This window comes from Galleria mellonella, unplaced genomic scaffold, assembly GCF_026898425.1.
Source record: "Galleria mellonella isolate WM207_F2 unplaced genomic scaffold, CSIRO_AGI_GalMel_v1 utg643, whole genome shotgun sequence".
NCBI classification, from domain to species: Eukaryota; Metazoa; Arthropoda; class Insecta; order Lepidoptera; family Pyralidae; genus Galleria; species Galleria mellonella.
In genome coordinates this window covers 262,764-284,702 of record NW_026442135.1, presented here as the reverse complement: position 1 = coordinate 284,702, position 21,939 = coordinate 262,764, and the positions used below count along the sequence as shown (strand labels likewise).

Sequence of the window (21,939 nt, the reverse complement as noted above, 5' to 3'; positions counted from 1 at the left end):
TCCTCTGTACCCTGTAAATTCACGCCATATCCCACCCTTCGAACCGAAGCACAGCCATGCAAACACAGCTGCTCCACGGTTGAAATACGAATAGGACAGAGGTACCCATGCAATCGACTTTTGTATAAAGTCTCCCTCTGGTGATTCAATTATTTCAGTTATTTATTCAATCGATTCAATTATTCATTTATGTACATATTTATTAACTTCTGTGAGACAGACCAAGTACAGACCACTTATATTTTTTATAGTTTTCTTATTATTATCTACCAAATTCAACACAACTGCTTCACGGTTGAAACACGAATGGGATAGAGGTACCCAAGCGATCGACTTTTGTACAAAGTCTCCCTCTGGTATCAATCAATAGGAGCGTCCAATAACTGCGTGCGAGCACGTCGACGGCACATATTCGATGTTCCATTACGAAGAACAGAGTTGGCTAAGCAGGCTCCCCTATCTCTTGCATTGAAACTACTCAATGACATTTTGAGCCCAGTATCCGCAATTGGCTGTATTTGCCTCCGACTTGCTGGAGTTTCGTCGAGTGACCACAGAGTATTTCAGTGTTCAGACGTTTTTTGTTTTTAAAGTTAAATCTTTTTATATTTTTTTTCGTTTAATATTTTAGTGTAATATTCCTTTTTATATGTTATTGTACTCATGCTTTCCTGGGTGAGCGTATAGGAAGACTGTAAGGCTCACCCAGTGGATGTAATAAATAAATAAATGAATAATTAACTAATATAATGTATGACCATAGACAATTTATAAATTTATTATACATATCATATATAGTTGGTACATCATAACGAATCGCAAAGGGAGTTGTAACGGAGTGCAAAGGGCTCCCTTAGCACTCTGTTCTCGCCGTATTTGCTACATTAAAATGTTAACATTAAATCCACTGTCGCGTCTACGGCGACACGGTTGTTTTGCTGACTCAGCGCCCTTTATAAAATAGCTAAGAAATAAATGTTTTGTTTTATTGCAAAGACTCCATTTTTCTTTTACATTTCTTTTTCATTTTACATTACTTGTAGTATGTACTTGAATACGAGCTGAGTTTCTTGTCAGTTCTTCTCATCTCGAAATCATTCCGAACTGACGGTAGATTTGACATATCATAAGAGCCTGGAATAGACCTATAGGAATAAAGATATTTTGAATTTTGAATTTTTGTAGCTAATATATTGCTGGAGTTATTGGTATCCTCTATGAGTTATTTTTCTTGGTGGATGATAATGGTATGGTAACCCCGCCTGCGCTAACGGTATTCGCTGGCGGGGCACCAGTGAGGGACGATAGATGAGAATGAAAACAGGCCAGTTAGCTCATCATGATGAATTTATTAGGAATTAACCATAATAGTTTCCAGTGGGAACCGCGAGAAGGTCGACCTGGTTGGGTATATTGTTAGCAATGGGATTCTTAGTCTAGATTACTAACAGTCCCTTTCTCCCCCTCTATGAGTTATTAGGTTGGAGTGCAAAGGGTTAAACAGGATGGTTTCCTGAAAGAATCACGTGGAGATCGATCTAATAGGGTATATTGTTAGTAATGGGATTACTAATCTTCATTACTAACGCTCCCATCTACCCCATAACACTTAGTATCCTATCCCGAGGACCAAATTATTGGCGTGATTTTGTGGTGGGTACTAAAACAAGGAAGCTTATGGTCGTGAGTTGGGTGGCAGCGTCTCTCTTAAAACTTTACCAAAAGCCAAACTACGGTTGTCAACTCGCTTGCCAAGCTTGGCAACTACTGGCAAAACCTCTCTTATAGGAGAGGCAATGTTCAGCAGTAGACAGTTAATGGCTGAGTTAAGTTGTACTTAAAAAAACTTCACGCGAATATAATTATGACTTGGTTTAAATAACAGCTGAAATAATTTGAGGCTTTACATTAGGAAGCAGTACTGAAGGCATTATACAGTCTAGACTAAAAAGTGGGTAGACTGAATTAAAATATATCTCTGAATAAATGAGCCTGAAAGGTAAGTACGGCCATACAAATCACTGAATAGTTATGTTCAGATATTCCGGTGAAAAGATCCAGTATTATGCATATTTCATTCACTAAAGTGCTTTACTTTTTGATTTACTCCCTAATTCAATAATAATTATTAATTTATTTTACCAGAGGGAGACTTTGTACAAAAGTCGATTGCTTGGGTACCTCTGTCCCACTCGTGTTTCAACCGTGAAGCAGTTGTGTTTGCATGGCTGTGTTTCGGTTCGAAGGGTGGGATATGGCGTGAATTTGCTGGGTACAGAGGAATAACACTTGAGTTCTCAGGAATGGCAACGCATGTATCAGGTATCATGGGCGAAACAGTATACTCTGTTATGTCCATGGTACTGCTCATGTCTATATGCGACGGTTACCACTTTCCATCAGGTGGCCGTCAGCTTGTTTGCCATAAGTTGTATAAAAAAAAAATTAGAATTAGTTTGATGGTTAGTATAGTTTGTTTTAGTAGGATTTAAGGAATGTGTAACATCGTCATCACCATATGAGCTTCTAACTGCCCACTGTTGAACCTTAGCCTCCCGCTTGGGGGGGCTGGGAGGGTTTTTTGATTTATTGGATAAGATTAAAAAGACACAGTATCCAAGGACTGGTAGAAAGATTTACAGTCAGAGACTGAGAGCTGATAATGGATTGACCTCATAATATATATATACAAGATTTAAACCTGACATCTAAACAGCAGATTAGATTATTGTTCTATAAGGAACAGATTGCCAATTAGCAGTCTAGAAAAAAAAAAAATTTGGATGAAGATGGAATAGTAACTCCGCCTGTGTTGTCGATATACGCTGGCGGGGCATCAGTGAAGGGTGACAGGGGAGGACAAAAGCAGACCTGCTTTGCCCATAGCGTTGGCCCATAGTTTTTTTTTAATGGGTGATAATGGAATGGTAACCCTACCCGCGCTAACGGTATACACCGGTGGGGCACCAGTGAAGGACGATAGGTGAGGATGAAGGTCAGGTGATGAAGTCATGAAGGTGGCGTGATGAATTCAACAAGAATTGTTTACGACGGTTTCCAGGGGAACCGCGTGGAGGTCGACCTGTTACGGTATATTGCTAGCAATGGGGTTGTTAAATCTCATCACTAACAATCCCTTTCCCCCCAAGCAGGTCAGTTGGCCCATAGTAACCAATTGAACAAGAATTAACCACTATGGTTTCCAGGGGAACCGCGTGGAGGTTGTACTGCTAGCAATGGGACTGTTAAATCTCATTACTAACAATTCCCCCCTGAGGGGAGGGGTTTGCCTGCCAGCTTACCTGTCAAGGATGGCAACTATTGTCACCCATGGCAGAACAAGTGAAACGCTATTGCCCATCTCTCGGCCATTAAAATTACCTTAGTGGCCTTTTACGAAGTCCACAGGAAAGGAAGGAGTGAGAGAAGAAGAAGAAAGAGTGAGAAGCCTATTCTATATTTTTAACTAGTGTTCCGGCTCGGCTTCGCACTGCTAGATAGAATTTTCGAATAACATATATGTATAGTCTATTATACTAGCTTTTACCCGCGACTTCGTCCGCATAAGTGGGATACATTTACTGTCCGGGATAAAAAGTAGCCTATATCCTTCTCCATTCCATATAGTACGTGGATACCAAATTTTATAGTGACTGGTTAAGTCGTTAATGCGCTACAAAGTAACAGACAAACAAGCATGCAAAATCACTTTCAAATTTGTAATATTAGTAGGAATGTTACTGGAGGATAAAATTTTTATAGGCGAAGAAATTTTTAGAATAGATTAAGTGTTTTTTTTTTATACAACTTAGAATGGCAAACAAGCTGACGGCCCACCAGATGGAAAGTGGTAACCGTCGCTTATAGACATGAGCAGTACCATAGACATAACAGAGTATACTGTTTCGCCCATGATACCCCCTATGCGTTGCCATTCCTGAGAACTCAGGTGTTATTCCTCCGTACCCAGTAAATTCACGTCATATCCCACCCTTCAAACCGAAACACAGCCACGCAAACACAACTGCTTCACGGTTGAAACACGAATGGGACAGAGGTACCCAAGCAATCGACTTTTGTACAAAGTCTCTCTCTGGTAGTTTTGAGTTTATCCATTACAAACAAACAAACAATCTAATCTTCCTCTTAGATAAATTATGACTATAGTGTATACAACGAGTATACAATGTGTGTGTGATACAACGAGACAGTAACATTAATCATTTCATTCTTTCACACGCATGAGGTAACGAAAACGTATCTATCGTTACATTCGTATTGCGAGACTATGGTGGTTAAATCGGTGCAATAAGGCAAATAATTAGACTCGAAAATACAGCCTGAAAGTTTGTTGCTTGATAATAATTAAGATTCCTTCCGCCTACGAGGCGACGAGCGTTACCGATAGGTGCTAATTTATTTTACGACGTGATAACACGTCTCAAAGTTCCCTCGTCGCCAAATGGCGTCGCACAGTGTTGCCAGGTTGGGTAATCTTTCCCTCAATTTCGGGTTAAATTTTTGTGTTTGGTAGAAATGAAATAGAGAAATTTTCGGAGAAAAATTTCATTTCTATGTAAAAATTTGGGTACAGTTTTTGAGTTTTGATATTTGTAAAGCTATATTACTATTATAGTTATTTGCTATGGCTTTGCCCTCGTGAATCTGTATATAAAATATCCCATGTGTCAAATTACGATATAACCTAACTCTGTACCAAATTTCATTTGAATCCGTTCATCCATTTCATCATCATTATCCAAAATGCAAACATTTTTCATACAAACACTCATTTATCATTAATAATGTTAGTAGGATATAATACAGGACATAATGGTAGGTAGTATCACTGAAAGTATAAAAACACATTTAAAAATAATCGTAGAAAGAGTAGTTTTTTATAGTAATTAGGAAAATAGAAATAGTTTATTACAACACACAAACAAGAATTCTAAAAAAAGTGATGGAAATTAATTTTGGAGAAAAAATATAAGTGAAAAATTGGGGAGAAATAAACAATTGTATCTAGCAACACTGCAGTTAGAGATTCACGCCATGCCGACTGTACTTAGGAATTTAAGGATTTGGCATTGAGCCCGCAAAGTTTTCAGCTGTTATGTCCGACGGAAACGTTTATAATGTTGATGTCTTCTTCTGTTAAGTGTTTTCATTGCTGTTGTTTAAAAGTTTAAAATTATTAAAAGTCATTGACACTTTACGTTGGATAATTAAGGTGGCGAATGGCTTGAGGTGTCATTTTAACTAATCGTCTACAACTGTAAAAGCGACAGTATTGCTAGTTTGAATATTTTTTTCGCAATTATGGGTAAAAAAATTATAATTCGCGAACTTTTAGAGAAATTTAAATGTGCTAACATTGTGTGCAAAAATGTGTTAACAAAAATGAAATGGACGTGGAGAAATTTTGATATATTTTTTTAACAGTTTTAGTATATAAATTAAATAGAATGTACCCTACTAATGAAGGTACTTGAATGAACTTTGAAGTACCCATGAGGTGAAGAAACCCTATTTTTTTCGTCGTTCGTGTAGTGGTTACATGACGGAACGTAGTGAAAACTGACACAAGCTTATAATTAATTGATTTTATTCAATAAAAACAAAATCGTTTCAATTTGATGAGAAAATTATAACACTTTGGTAAAAATAAAAATTTGCATCTAGCAGCCCCAAGTAGCAATGCCCTGCCGTTGATCTCAAGGCAGTAGTGTTTTCTTTTACCCATTCATTGTCATACATCATACGGATTGTATATAAATGACCGTGATCACATAACTGACAGTGTTTTTATTTAATGCATTTACTAGCTGCACATAATAGCGAGGCAATGTTTTTTCTATTACTTTAGGGAGACTTTGTACAAAAGTCGTTTGCTTGGGTACCTCTGCCCCATTCGTGTTTCAACCGTAAAGCAGTTGGGTTTGAAGGGTGGGATATGGCGTGAATTTACAGCGTACATAGGAATAACATCTGAGTCCTCAGGAATGGCAACGGATGGGCGAAACAATATACTCTGTTATGTCCATGGTACTGCTTATGTCTATAGACGACGGTTACCACTTTTCATCAGGTGGGCTGTCAGCTTGTTTGCCATTCTAAGTTGCGTAAAAAAAAGTATATAATGATTTTTAGTATACATTATTGATTATTATTTTCTTTATCTATCCCAATAATGAACCACGTTCGAGATCCACTGTTCATCCCAAAGCTTGACTGGTAGAAAATGCTACTAGCATTAAATCCACCTTTTGATGTATGGTATATTTTCTTTTGGTCAATAACATTATTTAAATAAATATAAATTAATGAGTTTTTGAGGAGGGTTTGAAACGGTTTTCCTGGTCGAAAATTTAATGCAATCCAAACTGATCGAAACGTTAAAATAACCAAGGTGAATTATTATTCAAACGTGCTTAATGTTTATCTATCAAATGCGGGCTTTTAAATGACCAATAAATAAATGTTATTTTAGGCACAGTATCATGTTAATAGGTTTCACCATCAAAAAAATATACCGACTTTAATTTTAGCAAAAACATTTATATTAATTTAAAACTCAAATTACTGAAACTTCGATATTTTGATGAAATTATAATGTCTATGGGACTAACTTGAAAGTAAGGGGGGAAAGGAATTGTTAACAATGACGTTTGACATCCCCATTGCTAGCAATATGCCCTAATAGATCAACCTCTACGTGGTTCCCCCTGGAAACCATTGTGAACAATTCTTGTTGAATTCGTCACGATGGGCTAACTGACTTACTTCATCCTCACCTATCATCCTTCACTGGTGCCTCGCCGGTGTACACCGATAGCGCGGGTAGGGTTACCATTCCATTATCACTTATTAAAAAAAACCTGATAGTGAAAGATGGATGGTTTCTCCTAAAACATAAACAAAGCCTAACTGCGGTTGCCAACCTGCCTGCCAAGCATGCCAACTACTGGCAAATTTCATATAATAAAATATAATATTTCTAAAAGTATTAAATATTCGTTTAGATTTTAATTATTAAAAAAAAAATAGATAAAAAAATACTTTTCCCAATCGCTTCGTAACCGACGGAGTTCTGTCGTAACTAACATAAAAAATACAGTCGAATAAAGAACCTCTTCCGTTTACTATTTTTCAGAACTTTTTTTTCAACACAGGGGCAAACGAGCATGCGGCTCACCTGATGGTAAGTGACTACCGCCGCCCATGATCACCCACAACACCAGAGGCATTGCAGGTGTCCTGCTGATTAAATTTAATATGTAAGAATGAACTCTTTTTATTATTGCACGTACTGGCCACTTTTTTACTTACTTTTTTACTATTAAAAATATAATGCATTCTGTAGATTCTATTAAAATTTAGTAAAATAGATGCTGAAAACATAATATGTATTTTATTTATCTCGTCGTCCTTATAAATATATAATAGTTTAGCCGTATTTGCATCATAATTATCGCAGTTTTCAACAGGTGTGCTGCCGGCCTTTTAAAAAGGAATATGCTCTTTTCTTGAAGGTTATGATGTCGTATCGGTTTACAAATACTGCTGCTGGAAGTTGATTCCAAAGAGTGGTTGTGCGTTGAAGAAAGTGCCTTGTTTTCAAGGCACGCACGGTGGAGGATCGCCACTCGTCAAGATGGTGAACTAGCTTCTATGTTTAGACATTGCATTGCATTCCGAACTGGGCGGTAGATTTATAAAAAAAAGTGACTATTCAAAAATGCTTTTTATTAACTTTACTCGAATAATTTTACCAGAGGGAGACTTTACAAAAGTCGATTGCTTGGGTACCTCTGTCCCATTCGTGTTTCAACCGTGAAGCAGTTGTGTTTGCATGGCTGTGTTTCGGTTTGAAGGGTGGGATATGGCGTGACTTTACTGGGTACAGAGGAATAACACCTGAGTCCTCAGGAATGGCAACGCATAGGGGGTATCATGGGCGAAACAGTGTACTCTGTTATGTCCATGGTACTGCTAATGTCTATATGCGACGGTTACCACTTTACATCAGATGGGCCGTCACCTTGTTTGCCATTCTAAGTTGTATAAAAAAAAAAAGTTTTTTAATATTATTGTCTGTTTGAATAAAGATTATTTCTAATCTATATTAACTAAATGATCACGTTAACTCCCGTCTCTTATCAAGCGTAAGCCATGCAATGCGAAAGTTTAACAGTTAGTAAGCACAATACAGTACAGTTGATGCAAATCACAAAGGTGCGTCTGTTGAATCTGATTAATTAAGATGGAGAACTTGCATAATCCAGGATAACATGGAAAGATCATTATCGTCACAATACAAGTGCTATATAACTGCAACTGGGTCAAAGACAAACTTATTTTATGTATTAATATTCAAATTGTTTGGGATTTATTCTGAGATTCTTAATTGATGATAATTGAATGGTAACGCCGTTCAATCGCGTTCAAGCGTTATCGGTATACAATACGGGCTCTTATTATATATATATATATATATATATATATATATATATATATATATATATATATATATATATATATATATATATATATATATATATATATATATATATGAATATGCAAGAATGGCAAACAAGGTGACGGCCCACCTGTTGGAAAGTGGTAACCGTCGCCTATAGACATGAGCAGTACCATGGACATAACAGAGTACACTGTTTCGCCCATGATACCCCCCATGCGTTGCCATTCCTGAGGACTCAGGTGTTATTCCTCTGTACTCAGTAAATTCACGCCATATTCAGCTTCCGTCGGCCGTCAGCTTGTTTGCCATTCTAAGTTGTATAAAAAAAAAACTGACACTATCACAACAATAATTCCATATTACAATACCAGGTGGCGTTACAATTTGAAAAAATTTTAAAAGTATATTAAAAAAATATACATTTTGCTGCTGGCAACAGTCACTACGCAAAGAATGTAATTCAATAAAGCTGTTTATCATAAATAAAACACATTCACCTGTCCAAGAACTACAAGCATTTCTTAATTTCGGTCCCGCCGAGTTCCGCAACAGGAAAATGTTAGTAAAACACTATGATATTGTTGTAAGTGAATTTTTTTCACAGTCGCAATATTTCCTCGGCAAATATTAAACGTAACCATTTCCAGTGTGCGGGAAACAATTTCTCCACTATAAATCTTCGGCACGCCGCTGTTTTGCACGAATTATACGAACGTGCAACTTTTGCGTGGACAGGAGATAAAGTTAACTAGATATCGTTAAGGTATATACAATCATAATTAATGAAAATTATGGAGTTAAAACCTATAAATCGGAACTCAATTACTTAATTAAGAAAGTAGGAGTTTCATTACAAAGTAATCACTATGTTTTTTTAAACAAAGTTGGGACTTAACGCGATGTAAGAGCCTTTACAGATGTTGTAGCTATTTTTTTTATACAACTTAGAATCGCAAACAAACTGACGGACGGCAATCGACTTTTGTACAAAGTCTTCCTCTGGTAAAAAATTACAAATATTGAAAACTTTATTGTATATAAATGACATCATACAAGAGAGTCGTCTGCATGGGTACCTTTGTCCCACTCTGTTTCTGTCGTGAAGCAGCTGCACGTAACTGTGTTTAAAGGAATTCATAACGAAGTATGGCGATATTGTGATAATTGTCAATTTTTAAAAATAAAAATGGATATATTTGTAAAATGTTGTTTAAAATTTTTAAGTTTGTAAAATAAACCTATTGCTCACTATACGTTTTGGAAGACTGTAAGTGTAATGAGTAATTTATAAATAAATAAATAAACTAATTAAAAGTTTTTAATATAGTTTCTATAGCATTATCACTCAAACGTGGCACTTTCTGGGCTTTGCTATAATGTCTCCATACTCTATAGTTTAAACTGCCTTATCCCACTCTTTACTCCCGCCAAGCATGACAACTATTGGCAAAACCCCTTCTTATGGGGAGGGCCTAAGTTCAGCAACAGACATTTAACGACTGATATGATTATGAGAAAATAATTAGCAAATTATCTATATTTTTTCAACCGACTTCCAAAAATGAGAAGGTTTTTAAGACGGTTGTGTTTTTTTTTTTATTTTTGTTACCTCACAACTCTGTCATTTATAAACTGAATTCTTTTTTATTTGGAAGGATACACTATCAGAAAGGTTCTATATAAATTTTATCGAAATCGATTCAGTGATTTTATTTTAAATAAGTTTTGTCACGATTGAAGTCGGTTTTTTTTCTGTAAACGTAGAATTTTCATTTCAAACCACTCTTTGGAATCAACTTCCAGCAGTAGTATTTCCAAACCGATACAACATAATAACCTTCGAGAAAAGAGCATTTTCCTTTTTAAAAGGCCGGCAGCGCACCTGCAATGCCGTTGGTGTTGTGGGTGATCATAGGCGACGGTAGCTTACCATCAGGTGAGCCGCTTCGTTTATCCCCTGAGTAGTAAAAAAAAATCTGCTGCTGACTTTACCTATACCATGCAAAATTCCAAAGAATATTGGACATATAAAAGATTTTATAGGGCCTTCTACGACCGTGACTCGCCTATGTGAATGATTATAGGCAATAAAAAAAATAATGGCGGGCAACTCGCGTAAATCAAAATGGCGGACGACTTTGACGGTTGGCAAGGGTTGACTGTTTTATATTCGGGTCAATAACAATAAATAAAGTTATGTTTTATTCATATAAATTATATGTTTTGTTTGTTTATTAATTCAATAAATATTTTTTCTCTTTATACACGCATAAAAAATAGTTCTTATTAGTCTTAAATTTAGAAATATTATGAAATATTTAAAAAATAATGCATCGGTAAGTTGGTAACCCTACAACGAGTCCTCTCACGAAGAGGGCAGGAAAATATTTATTCGAACAAAACAACAAGTTGTAACGGTCTTATTAATATTGTACAGTCAGCTGCGAAAGTAGCTTAGCATATTATTTAAATTTGAACTTTAATATAATGCAATAAAGTATAGGACCTTCTACGACTATTCTGTTAACTATATGTGTTAAAATTACGATATATAAAAATTAATTTATGATAAAATAGCGGACTACAAATATCTATATAATGTCTTTATACAAATGTTTGAACAAAACAGACTTTTTATGTAATTATGTAATGAGTTTTGAGAGTAATGAGGGGAAGAAAGGTTCTTGAGTGGCTATCGCGTACGAGTAAACGCAGTGTAGGACGACCCCCCACTAGATGAAGTGACGACCTGAAATGCATTGCAGCTTTACTGCCACTGCAGCCTTACAGCTTAACTGCCATATCCCACCCTTCAAACCGAAACACAACCATGCAAACACAACTGCTTCACGGTTGAAAGACGAATGAGACAGAGGTGCCCAAGCAATCGACTTTTGTACAAAGTCTCCCTTTGGTAAAAAGTTAAACCTATCGTATTATTTTCAAGCTTAGTGTTGATGAGCAAATCATGACCAAATCAGAGTCAAATATCTCAGTTCAAGTAGATGAGTCTATTAGAAACAATGTCACAACTTAAACTAAAGATTGACTTATGAAACAAAGTAACAAATTTTAATCAAGGTTTCAGAGATGTTTCCTCCCACGAACGCTCAGGTTGTGGAATGAGCTCTCTGCTGAGGTTTTCCCAAGAGACTACAGCATGGGGTTCTTTAAAAGGGGGGTAAAGAGGTTTTTCAGGGTCGGCAACGCACGCGTGATACCTCTGATATTGCAGGTGTTCATAGGCTACGGTAACCACTTACCGTCAGGTGGGCCGTATGCTTGTTTGCCACCTCAGTGGTATAAAAAAAAAGCTTTGTTCTGTTAACATATACAATGTGTTTCTAATTTATATCATCATATCAGCTTTTAATTGTCCATTATCGAAGATAAGCCTGCAACTTTTCTAAATTGATACGTTCTATATATTTGGCAATTAATATTTATTTTTATTAAATTATCTCATAAAATATTAAATATAAATAAATGTAATTAATACGATTTAAAATTCATTACATCATCATCATCATCATTTCAGCCATTATCCGTCCAGTGCTGGACATAAGCCTCCCCTATAGACTGCCATAAAGAACGGTCCTAAGCCATCTGCATCCACTGATTCCCAGCAATGCATTTTTTTTTAATAATGAATATTTAGTCTATTTATTATAAGAAAATTTTTAAAATAGTTTTTAAAAAATAATAGACAATTTGGGCTTCATATTTTGACAATCATGATTACTCTTTTTCATATGAGTAAAGACATTAGATTCTTATTTAATTACTAGCCGTTTCCCGCGGCATTTGCCCGCTTCTATGTAATTCCCGTATATTATTCCCATTGGAACCCTTCATGAATCCGGTCTCATATTGTATTATATACTTAAATGATAATTACATACCTAATACCTTCATAAAGTTTCAGTCAATTCAACTGATCGGTTATTTTATAGCATTTCATATGTGATTGTTTAGATTGATATAACTTTTTTATTTATGGGTGCTGCTTGTAGGGACTGGTCTGCTCTAATCACTATGACTGATTTCCTCTTATTAATTGTTTAACCAGTTGGTTATGTATTCAATATTTTTTCTTTTTGAGTATTTAATTGAATTAGTGCTAATTGGTGGTTTGTATTCACACACTTAAACTTAAAAATGTAAAGTAATAATAAAATTATTTAAAAGAGCAACACGCAAGTTTCTTGCTCGTTCTTCTTGTGATGAGACAGCTTTCCGAACGAGCGGTAGATTAAAAAAAATGTAATGACTTTTCAAAAGTGCTTCAATGTAAGTTTATTTGAATAAATGATGATTTCTTCTTCTTCTTCTTCTATGAACCGATTGAAATAAAACAATCACTAAATGTTAAGTAGAGCAACTGCAACACATTAGTGAAAACAGCATTCAAAATCTTACTATCTCTTACTTTAATACTATTTTCCTGTGTTCTCTCTTCGTTTTCCTTCGTCATTTTTTTCTGTTGTATGTGTGCTGTTAAGTATGTGTATGTATGTGTATATATATATATGTATGTATGTGTATGTATGTATGTATCTATATATGTTTGTATATGACAATATTTATATAATATTGCGCCACCTACCCTTTGTCTTTTTCTCAATGTCCTCTGCCCAAAGGTTGTCTGGAAGAGATTGCTTAGCGATAAGGCCGCCTTTTGTATCACTTCTCATTAATATTTACTGTATTTGTTATTTCTCTTTTTACTTGGTGCAATACAGACAGAGATCAGTTACAATTTTATTATAATATGCATTGATTTTCTTTTATCTATACTAAGCTTGAACTTACAATTTTAAATTAAAATTAAGTTTAAATTTCAGTTAAACTTAAGACGTTATCTGTAACAAACTTAACTGCATGAACAAAGACGTTTGATGTCTATTCGTTATTTGATTGGACACGTAATTTTCTAATACAAACTAAGCACGAACAATGCACACAACTTTGTTTCAAATTATAATCGAGTCGCTTAATTTGGAAAATGTTAAATCTGTCTTTATTATCTGAATCGGGATACGGTCTGTTGGCAAAATCTCAAGTTATAAACTTTGGTAAATAATTAATGAACTAGAACGTTGCTTTATTATGATCGTTGACATAAAATATTATATGGAATAGTCGAAAAAATATTTTAAAACTCTCTCAAGCTACTTGGCTTTAGTGACCGAGATATGGTGTCATCGTCATATTAGCGTTTAACTGTCCAACGTGGAACATAAGCCTCCTTAGGTGGTTTTACCAGTAGTTTCCATGCTTGGCAAGTAGATTGGCAACCGCAGTTAGGTTTTGAAAATGTTTTAAGAGGGACGCTGCTACCAATCCCTCGCCCTACCTTAGTCACCTCTTACGACACCCACCCCTTCTTATCCCTTAAGTGTCGTAAGAACCGCCTGCCTGCGGTTGCCAATCCGCCTGCCAAACGTGGCAACTATTGGCAGTGGCTATTTGTGTAGTTATTCTATTAATTGCACTTTTATGTATAAGGGCTTGTATTAAGTTCGAAACTAGTGGGGCAATTCCGAGTAAAGCCGAAATAAATAATTACTATAATATTTCAGTTCTATTCCATTCTTTTCTATGATACGGGGCTCTTCAGAAACTTGAGTAATTTCTTAGCAATGACTTCTATGGCACGACCCTCAAATAATTAAGAAGGGTTGGATTGGACGCAATATTAACCGGGCCTTTCTGGCCTCCGGGCATTTGAATGTTTTTACAAACAAAATATGAAATTAATTCGTAATTGGAGTGAGTAAGTTACAATCTGTGTGGGCGACAAAGAAAACCACGAATGGAAATCAAAAATATATGTATATTAATTAAGGAAACTTAAAAAAGTTTATTTATTTATTTATTTTATTTATTTTATTTATTTTATTTATTTTATTTATTTTATTTATTTTATTTATTTTATTTATTTTATTTATTTTATTTATTTTATTTATTTTATTTATTTTATTTATTTTATTTATTTTATTTATTTTATTTATTTTATTTATTTTATTTTATTTATTTATTTATTTTATTTGACAAAAAAACAAGATACAATGGGCCCCACACTAGGCGAAGTTATAATAAAAAGTACATAGTGGGCGGTATTAATATAAGAAGGAATATAAAATTGAAATAGTGAAAAAAGTAATAAAATCAACAATATAAATACACAAGCAATTATAAAACACTAATAATATATGCCTTTAAGAGAAGTATGTTATTGAATTTGGTAGATAATAATATTATATAAAGAAAACTATAAAAAATATAAGTGGTCTGTACTTGGTCTGTCTCACAGAAGTTAATAAATATGTACATAAATGAATAATTGAATTGATTGAATAAATAATTGAAATAATTGAATCACCAGAGGGAGACTTTATACAAAAGTCGATTGCTTGAATACCTCTGTCCCATTCGTGTTTCAACCGTGAAGCAGTATTGTTTGAATGGTTGTGTTTCGGTTTGAAGGGTGGGATATGGCGTGAATTTACTGAGCACAGAGGAATAACACCTGATTCCTCAGGAATAGCAACGCATGGGGGGTATCATGGGCGAAACAGTATACTCTGTTATGTCCATGGTACTGCTAATGTCTATAGGCGACGGTTACCACTTTACATCAGGTGGGCCGTCAGCTTGTTTGCCATTCTAAGTTGTATAAAAAAAAAAACATAATACAGTCTGCTAATGTCCAATAATTCAGCCGTATATGTCCTGGCACAGAATAGGCTACCCCTTCCTTTTCCGTGGGTGTCGTAAGAGATAACTACGGAAGTTTATAGTGGAGGAATGGGCAACAGCCATCAGCGTTATTCTTAAAACATCCTAACTGCAGTTACGGTGGTCTACCAATCGTGGCAAATACTGGCAAAATCTCCCTTGTAGCGAAGGCTTATGTTCAGCAGTGGACAGTTAACGACCGATATGATGATAAGGATGATGAGTGAGACGGTGATATGTGTTTGTTTCACTTATGTGTCTACTGCCAAGCAGTTGCTAAATGACAGTAAATTTAAAAGGTATGGAAGGATAACATCTTAGTAACTAAGAACATCAATGCATTAGGCTATGGGCGTCATCATGATGTATTTTATGTGATATTTATGGTGCTGTACATGTTTATAGGTGATGGTTACCATTTCCCATCAAGCAAATCATTAGCTTATTTTAAATGTCACACAATCACCATAACAGCCTGTTTTTCAAAGTAGAGTACCCTATGTTATGAGGAACCATGCAACGTACATCTGAGGTTACAATCCAGAATACTCAGACCCGAGCTCATTCGAAAAATTTTGTTTCCTAAATAGGCCCATCATAGGCTCATCAAAACGGTCACTCAGCAGTTTCAGCAGTCACAGCATTGTGGAATGCTCTCGCTCGGCTGTGAGCAGAAGTAGATGGAGACGCATTGCGAGGACCTCAATCGCGAAGGAGGGCCTCACCAGCAATCCACTATCATCATAAAAACTACGACCACGCTGTTAAGAGTATACGATTGAAGAGAGAAATACGCCCAATCGTTAATCACTAGGGGAGGGGAAGGGATTGTTAGTAATGAGAACTTCCAGTTCCATTGTTAGTAATATACCTTGTTAGGTGGATAACCTTCAAGTAGTTACCCCTGGAAACCATTGTGCTGATTTCCAGGTGTATTCATCACGATGGGCTAACTGATCTGCCTGTTCATTCAGACCTATCACCCCTCCCAAGTACCCTGCCAGCGTATACCGTTAGCGCGGACGGGGTTACTATTTCATTATCATTCATTAAAAAAAAGTACTCACCACGCTACGGAGGTCGTTAATCCCAAGTTGTATAAAACAAAAGTATCGAATCTAAATTTTACATTTATACAACTCTCAACAACAACTCTTGTTTGTATGTTTGGGAGTTGCTTTAATGTAAAGTTTTTATTACTTTTTTTAGGCGGAAGTTTCGTGTTCGAGTTTAATGGTTTACGTTTAATGTGTGAATTACTTAACCCTTAGTACCCCTTAGTAACCCTTAGGGCTTCGTTTGAAAATTAGAAACCTTTCGAAAGGTAAACTTTTTTACCCTTGTGCCTACCAAAATATATATATTTCTTTATATTATTTAATACATAGATTGCATGTATATTATATGAAATTTTATAAATATTGTGTTTACAATATTATTGTATTTTGAAAGAAATAATTTTACTGAACTAGCTGTTATCTTGCGCAAGTCCATATCACTGGTTATTTAATTAGAATTATTTTGTTTAATTCCGCTTACATTAGTATGTGTGTGACTGCCAACACTCGAAGATTGACCACCACTATTACCACTATTACCAGACGTTTTACAACCTTCCATATTAGCTATCAATCTCCGACTGTCATTTTGTTCATGCACGTTTTGCGACTGTTCCCTTTCTGGCACCCAAAATTTGTAGTTTGGGTAGCGAACGGTTGACATTAGGCTCCGAACAATGATTTAATGATTTGCCTGAAGGTGCCTCGTTTAGTGGTTAAAGACGTGTTGCAAAATGTATATATATGAATAAAATAGTATCAATTGGGCATAGGTAGATAATATGGATAACGGGGGGATAGGGATTGTTAGTAATTTTTTTTTTTTTTTTATACCACTGAGGTGGCAAACAAGCATACGGCCCACCTGATGGTAAGCGGTTACCGTAGCCTATGAACGCCTGCAATACCAGAGGTATTACGCGCGCGTTGCCGACCCTGAAGAAACCTCTTTACCCCCTTTTGAAGAACCCCATGCTGTAGTCTTTCGGGAAAACCTCGGCAGGGAGCTCATTCCATAACCTGAGTGTTCGTGGGAGAAAGCATCTCTGAAACCGCGTTGTACGCGACCATTTAGGCTGTAAGGTATGAGGGTGAACTCCCTGCCGATGGCGAGCCGTACGATGATAGAAAGTGGCCGTAGGCATCATATTGAATAATTCCTCTGAGCACAATCCGTTGTATAAGCGGTAGAACACGCAGAGTGAGGCAATGGAGACTGAGAATCCCATTGCTAGTAACCAACCAACCAACCAGGTCGACCTCCTCGCGGTTCCCCCTGGAAACTATAATGGTTAATTCCTGATGAATTCATCATGGTGGGCTAACTGGCCTGTTTTCAATTTCATCTATCACCCTTCACTGGTACTCCGCCAGCGTATCCCGTTAGCGCAGGCGGGGTTACCATACCATTTTCACCCATAAAAAAAAATTATATATATGGGTAGCGATTCGATATCTAGATATTGGGTCCTTCTGGACATTAGTGAAAAGGGCATCATCCATATAATATAGTAAGTAAGCATATATATTTACATTATTGCATGTATGCATCTACATAGGCATTTAATGTTTAAACACAGAATTCACCGAGTCTCCGATCAAACTGTTTATACACTCCTCGCAAAAATTAGGGGAACATAAAAATTTTTGAAATTTTTGGGTGATTTTCAACAGGCTGTATTTCAGTGAAAAATAATCGTACAGGAAATTTAAAAAAAGGGTTTTGAAGCTTGAAAACTCTAGTTTTTAGATTTTTTAGTGAAAAAATTTTTTGAGCTCCGGTTTCCATGCAATTCTTAAACAAAGCTGAAAATAATTTTTTTCTAAATTTTCTAGGTTTCGTTTTTCACTCTATGGGCATGGAAAAATTTTTTCGAGCTACTCCATTGTATAGGTCTCTTAGCGTGTTTATTCAGCTTCAAAAATCGCTTTGGATGGCTCAATTATGACCATTTGTCTCCGAGATATCGAACTTTGAATGCAAAAGCATCCTTTTCCATTCAACTGCTAATATCTCTGGAACTACTGGTCGCACAGCAAGCGGGTGCCGAGTTTCTTTATCTGCATAAAATTTCCAATTAAGCACAGTCAAGAGTTAGTGAAGAAAAAAATTTTTTCCACCTCTAACATTGAATTGAAAAAAGTGGAAAAAAGTGACTTTTTCTCCTTTTTTGGTTACTTGGCTGTATCTTCGCTAATATGGGCGGGAAAGCTAAGGTTTGAGGAAAATTTTACAGTCTATTGTTCCTTAAAGAACCCCCTAAATCCCTGGAGCGATCGGTTCAACGGTTTTTCCCGGACCAATTGATTGAAATTTTGGAAAAAATAAGGGAACAAGGTTTTTGTCCCTTAAACTCACCCTAATCCATTCAAAAATCAATAATTTCATTTGTTTTTCACTTTTTACTCAATTTTTTGTTTTTTAAAAAATCATTATCAAAAAAAAATCGAAAAAAATCAAGAAAATTTTATGCAGATAAAGAAACTCGGCGCCCGCTTGCTGTGCGACCAGTAGTTCCAGAGATATTAGCAGTTGAATGGAAAAGGATGCTTTTGCATTCAAAGTTCGATATCTCGGAGACAAATGGTCGTAATTGAGCCATCCAAAGCGATTTTTGAAGCTGAATAAATACGCTAAGAGACCTATACAATGGAGTAGCTCGAAACAATTTTTCCATGCCCATAGAGTGAAAAACGAAACCTAGAAAATTTAGAAAAAAATTATTTTCAGCTTTGTTTAAGAATTGCATGGAAACCGGAGCTCAAAATATTTTTTCACCAAAAAATCTGAAAACTAGAGTTTTCAAGCTTCAAAACCCTTTTTTTAAATTTCCTGTACGATCATTTTTCATTGAAATACAGCCTGTTGAAAATCACCCAAAAATTTCAAAAATTTTTATGTTCCCTTAATTTTTGCGAGGAGTGTAATTACTCCTCTCCAACCAAAGGTTGCCTGAAAGAAAATCGCTTTTAGCCATAAGACCGCCCATTGTTTTCTCATTGTGATTATTTCTTGTAATGTTTCGTATTTATAATAAGTTTACTATTGTAATCTTTTGGAGGGAACAATAAAGAGCATCTGTCTATCTATAAATTAACCACACTGATCAATATTTCAATGAGTTATTGAAACAAATCTCATAAAAGTTAAAAAGCCATTAGAATTTTTATTGCGCCACAAATTTTTTCGGCCACACTAGTGATCTCATCTGGACACGCCCGTATTTTATTTTTACGAGTCTCTCAATCCTGTTTCATTATTTGGCACCCAAACGTTGGGTTGCAAGTTATAAACTAGCGCGATAGACAGGGACGGCAATAAAATGTTTACGGCTGTTTCACATTCTATCGGACGGGTGTTTGATAAATTTAGAAGTATGTTTGATGGTAGATGTTTATTAATAACTAATGTACAATCTCACTGATATTGTGAAATAACTGTTTCATACGGTTTTACTTGCGTAAATTGGTATAAAATTTATCTTACGTATTAATCAGGGATTTAATTCATTTTAGAATTCAATTTAGAAGAGAAATTTTATTTTTTTATGGCTGCATTTCGCTTTGAAGGGTGGGATATGGTGTGAATTTACAGGGTACAGAGGAATAACACCCGAGTCCTCAGGAATGGCAACGCATGGGGGTATCATGGACGGAACAGTACTCTGTTATATTCATGGTACTGCTCATGTCTATAGGCGACGGTTACCACTTTCCATCAGGTGGGACGTCAGCTTGTTTGCCATTTTAAGTTGTATAAAAAAAAAATTTGGGTTTACTTAATATACAGTCTGTAAAATTATTAAATATTGTATCCCATAAGAGAAACAACTTTAATTGCTACAGATCCAGTTTTTTTAATCTAAAACCTAAACTCCTAAACTAATTTTGATAAAATTTCTATAGGGCCAATCTGTGTATCTTTTTTACTTTTAGTTTTGCTTGGAGATTACAGTACGGAGTTCTTTAAAAAAGGTCTAATTTAGATTTCTTCAGGGTTGTCAATGCGTACGTGACAGCCCTAATATTGCACGCACGGTTACAGTGACCACTTGTCAGATGGACTGTATGTTTGTTTGCTACCGTTGTAGTATTTTTTTTACAACATAGGGGTAAACGAGTATGTGACTCACCTGATGGTACGTAAGCACCTACAACACCAAAGGCATTGCAGGTGTGCTGCCGGCCGTTTAAAAAGGAATATGCTCTTTTCTTGAAGGTTATGATATCGTATAGGTTCGAAAATACTGCTGTTGAAAGTTGATTCTAAAGAGTGGTTGTGCGCGGAAGAAAGTGCCTTGAAAAATGTACGGTGAATGATTGTTACTCATCCAGATGGTTGGGATGAAACTAGTGGTATAAAAAAAACTTACAGATTCGTCCCATAGAGTATTTATAAAATCGGTTAATAGTTTATTTTTTAAATCAAAATTAACTGGGTTTAACTCAATTAAAGTAGATTTTTTTACGGAACACAATCTGAAACTATTGAATGAGTAAAGAGAAATCATTACTCAATTGCTCGGTTCAAATCCACCTGCACGGTAAAGTTTTAGGTCAGCCGATAGAGTTGGACGTGATTTCCGTGAAACCACATGCAAACGTGGTACTGTGACGTTTTCATTATGTTCTATACTAGCTTTTACCCGCGACTTCGTCCGCGTCACCGGGGTATGTTTACTGACTGTAATAAAAAATAATAGCTTAGCTTATGCCCATCTTCATCTTACATAAAACGTGTATACTAAATTTGTTAGTGATTGGTTAAGTCGTTGAGGCATTAAGAGGTATACATATTCACTTATATAACATATAGTATACATATTCACTTATATAACAGATATACATATTCACTTACACATTTAAACTATTAGTAAGGACTTTTAGTAAGTACAATTACTAAGTACATTTACTTTTGTTTAAGTAATAAAGCATCATCATCCTCAACTCAGCCAGTATCTGTCCACTGCTGTACATCTATACTTATAATAAATCTGTACAGAGGTCAATTTTGTACATGAAGTATATTTCCAAAATAACTATCAGGGGGTGATTACTGATCGATACTGATGCCAAAAATGCAATTAGTAAAATTTTTGTCTGTCTGTCTGTATGTTCGTTATAGAAACAAAAAACTACTCGACGGATTTTAACAAAACTTGGTACAATTATTCTTTATACTTCTGGGCAGGTTATAGTATACTTTTCATCACGCTACGATCAATAGGAGCAGAGCAGTGAAGGGAAATGTGTCTGTTACATCAAAACCACTGAACCGTGAGGAAGGACATAGGCTAATTATTTTACGAAAAACGACGGAAACGCGGACGAAGTCGCGGGCAACAGATAGTAGGTAATAAGTAGTCTAATAAACAATATGTATTTGACGTTTTTGTGCATTATACGTAAAAAATATGAATTCACTCCTGGGCCATCACTCACTTCTATCTGTTCGCCTTTAACCAAAGGTTGTCTGTAAGAGATTGTCCTAGCGATAAGACCGCCTTTTGTACCTTTATATGTATATTTTGATCTGTACTCCATGCTATTGTATTTCAATTGTATTGTTTATATGCCATTGTTTATTTTTATACCATTTCATTGGCACATCTTTCATTTTTCATCATTTTACCAGAGGGAGACTTTGTACAAAAG

At 35.6% G+C, this 21,939-nt stretch overlaps 1 protein-coding gene across 7 annotated transcripts in view; it reads right to left on the bottom strand.

Moving 5' to 3' along the window:
* The window catches only part of LOC113511162 (KH domain-containing, RNA-binding, signal transduction-associated protein 2), a 301,526-nt gene that overhangs the window by 84,585 nt on the left and 195,002 nt on the right, over window positions 1-21,939 (bottom strand). For 5 of the 7 annotated variants that reach the window (XR_008253501.1, XM_052900280.1, XM_052900282.1 and 2 more), the window contains exon 3: window positions 10,416-10,442. The exons of the other annotated variants lie outside the window; for them this stretch is intronic. Coding sequence is in view for 4 of the 5 variants with exons in the window: in XM_052900280.1 (XP_052756240.1) it covers window positions 10,416-10,442 (27 nt within the window). In the remaining variant the exon portion in view is untranslated. The remainder of the gene's footprint in view (window positions 1-10,415; window positions 10,443-21,939) is intronic. 7 annotated transcript variants of the gene reach the window in all.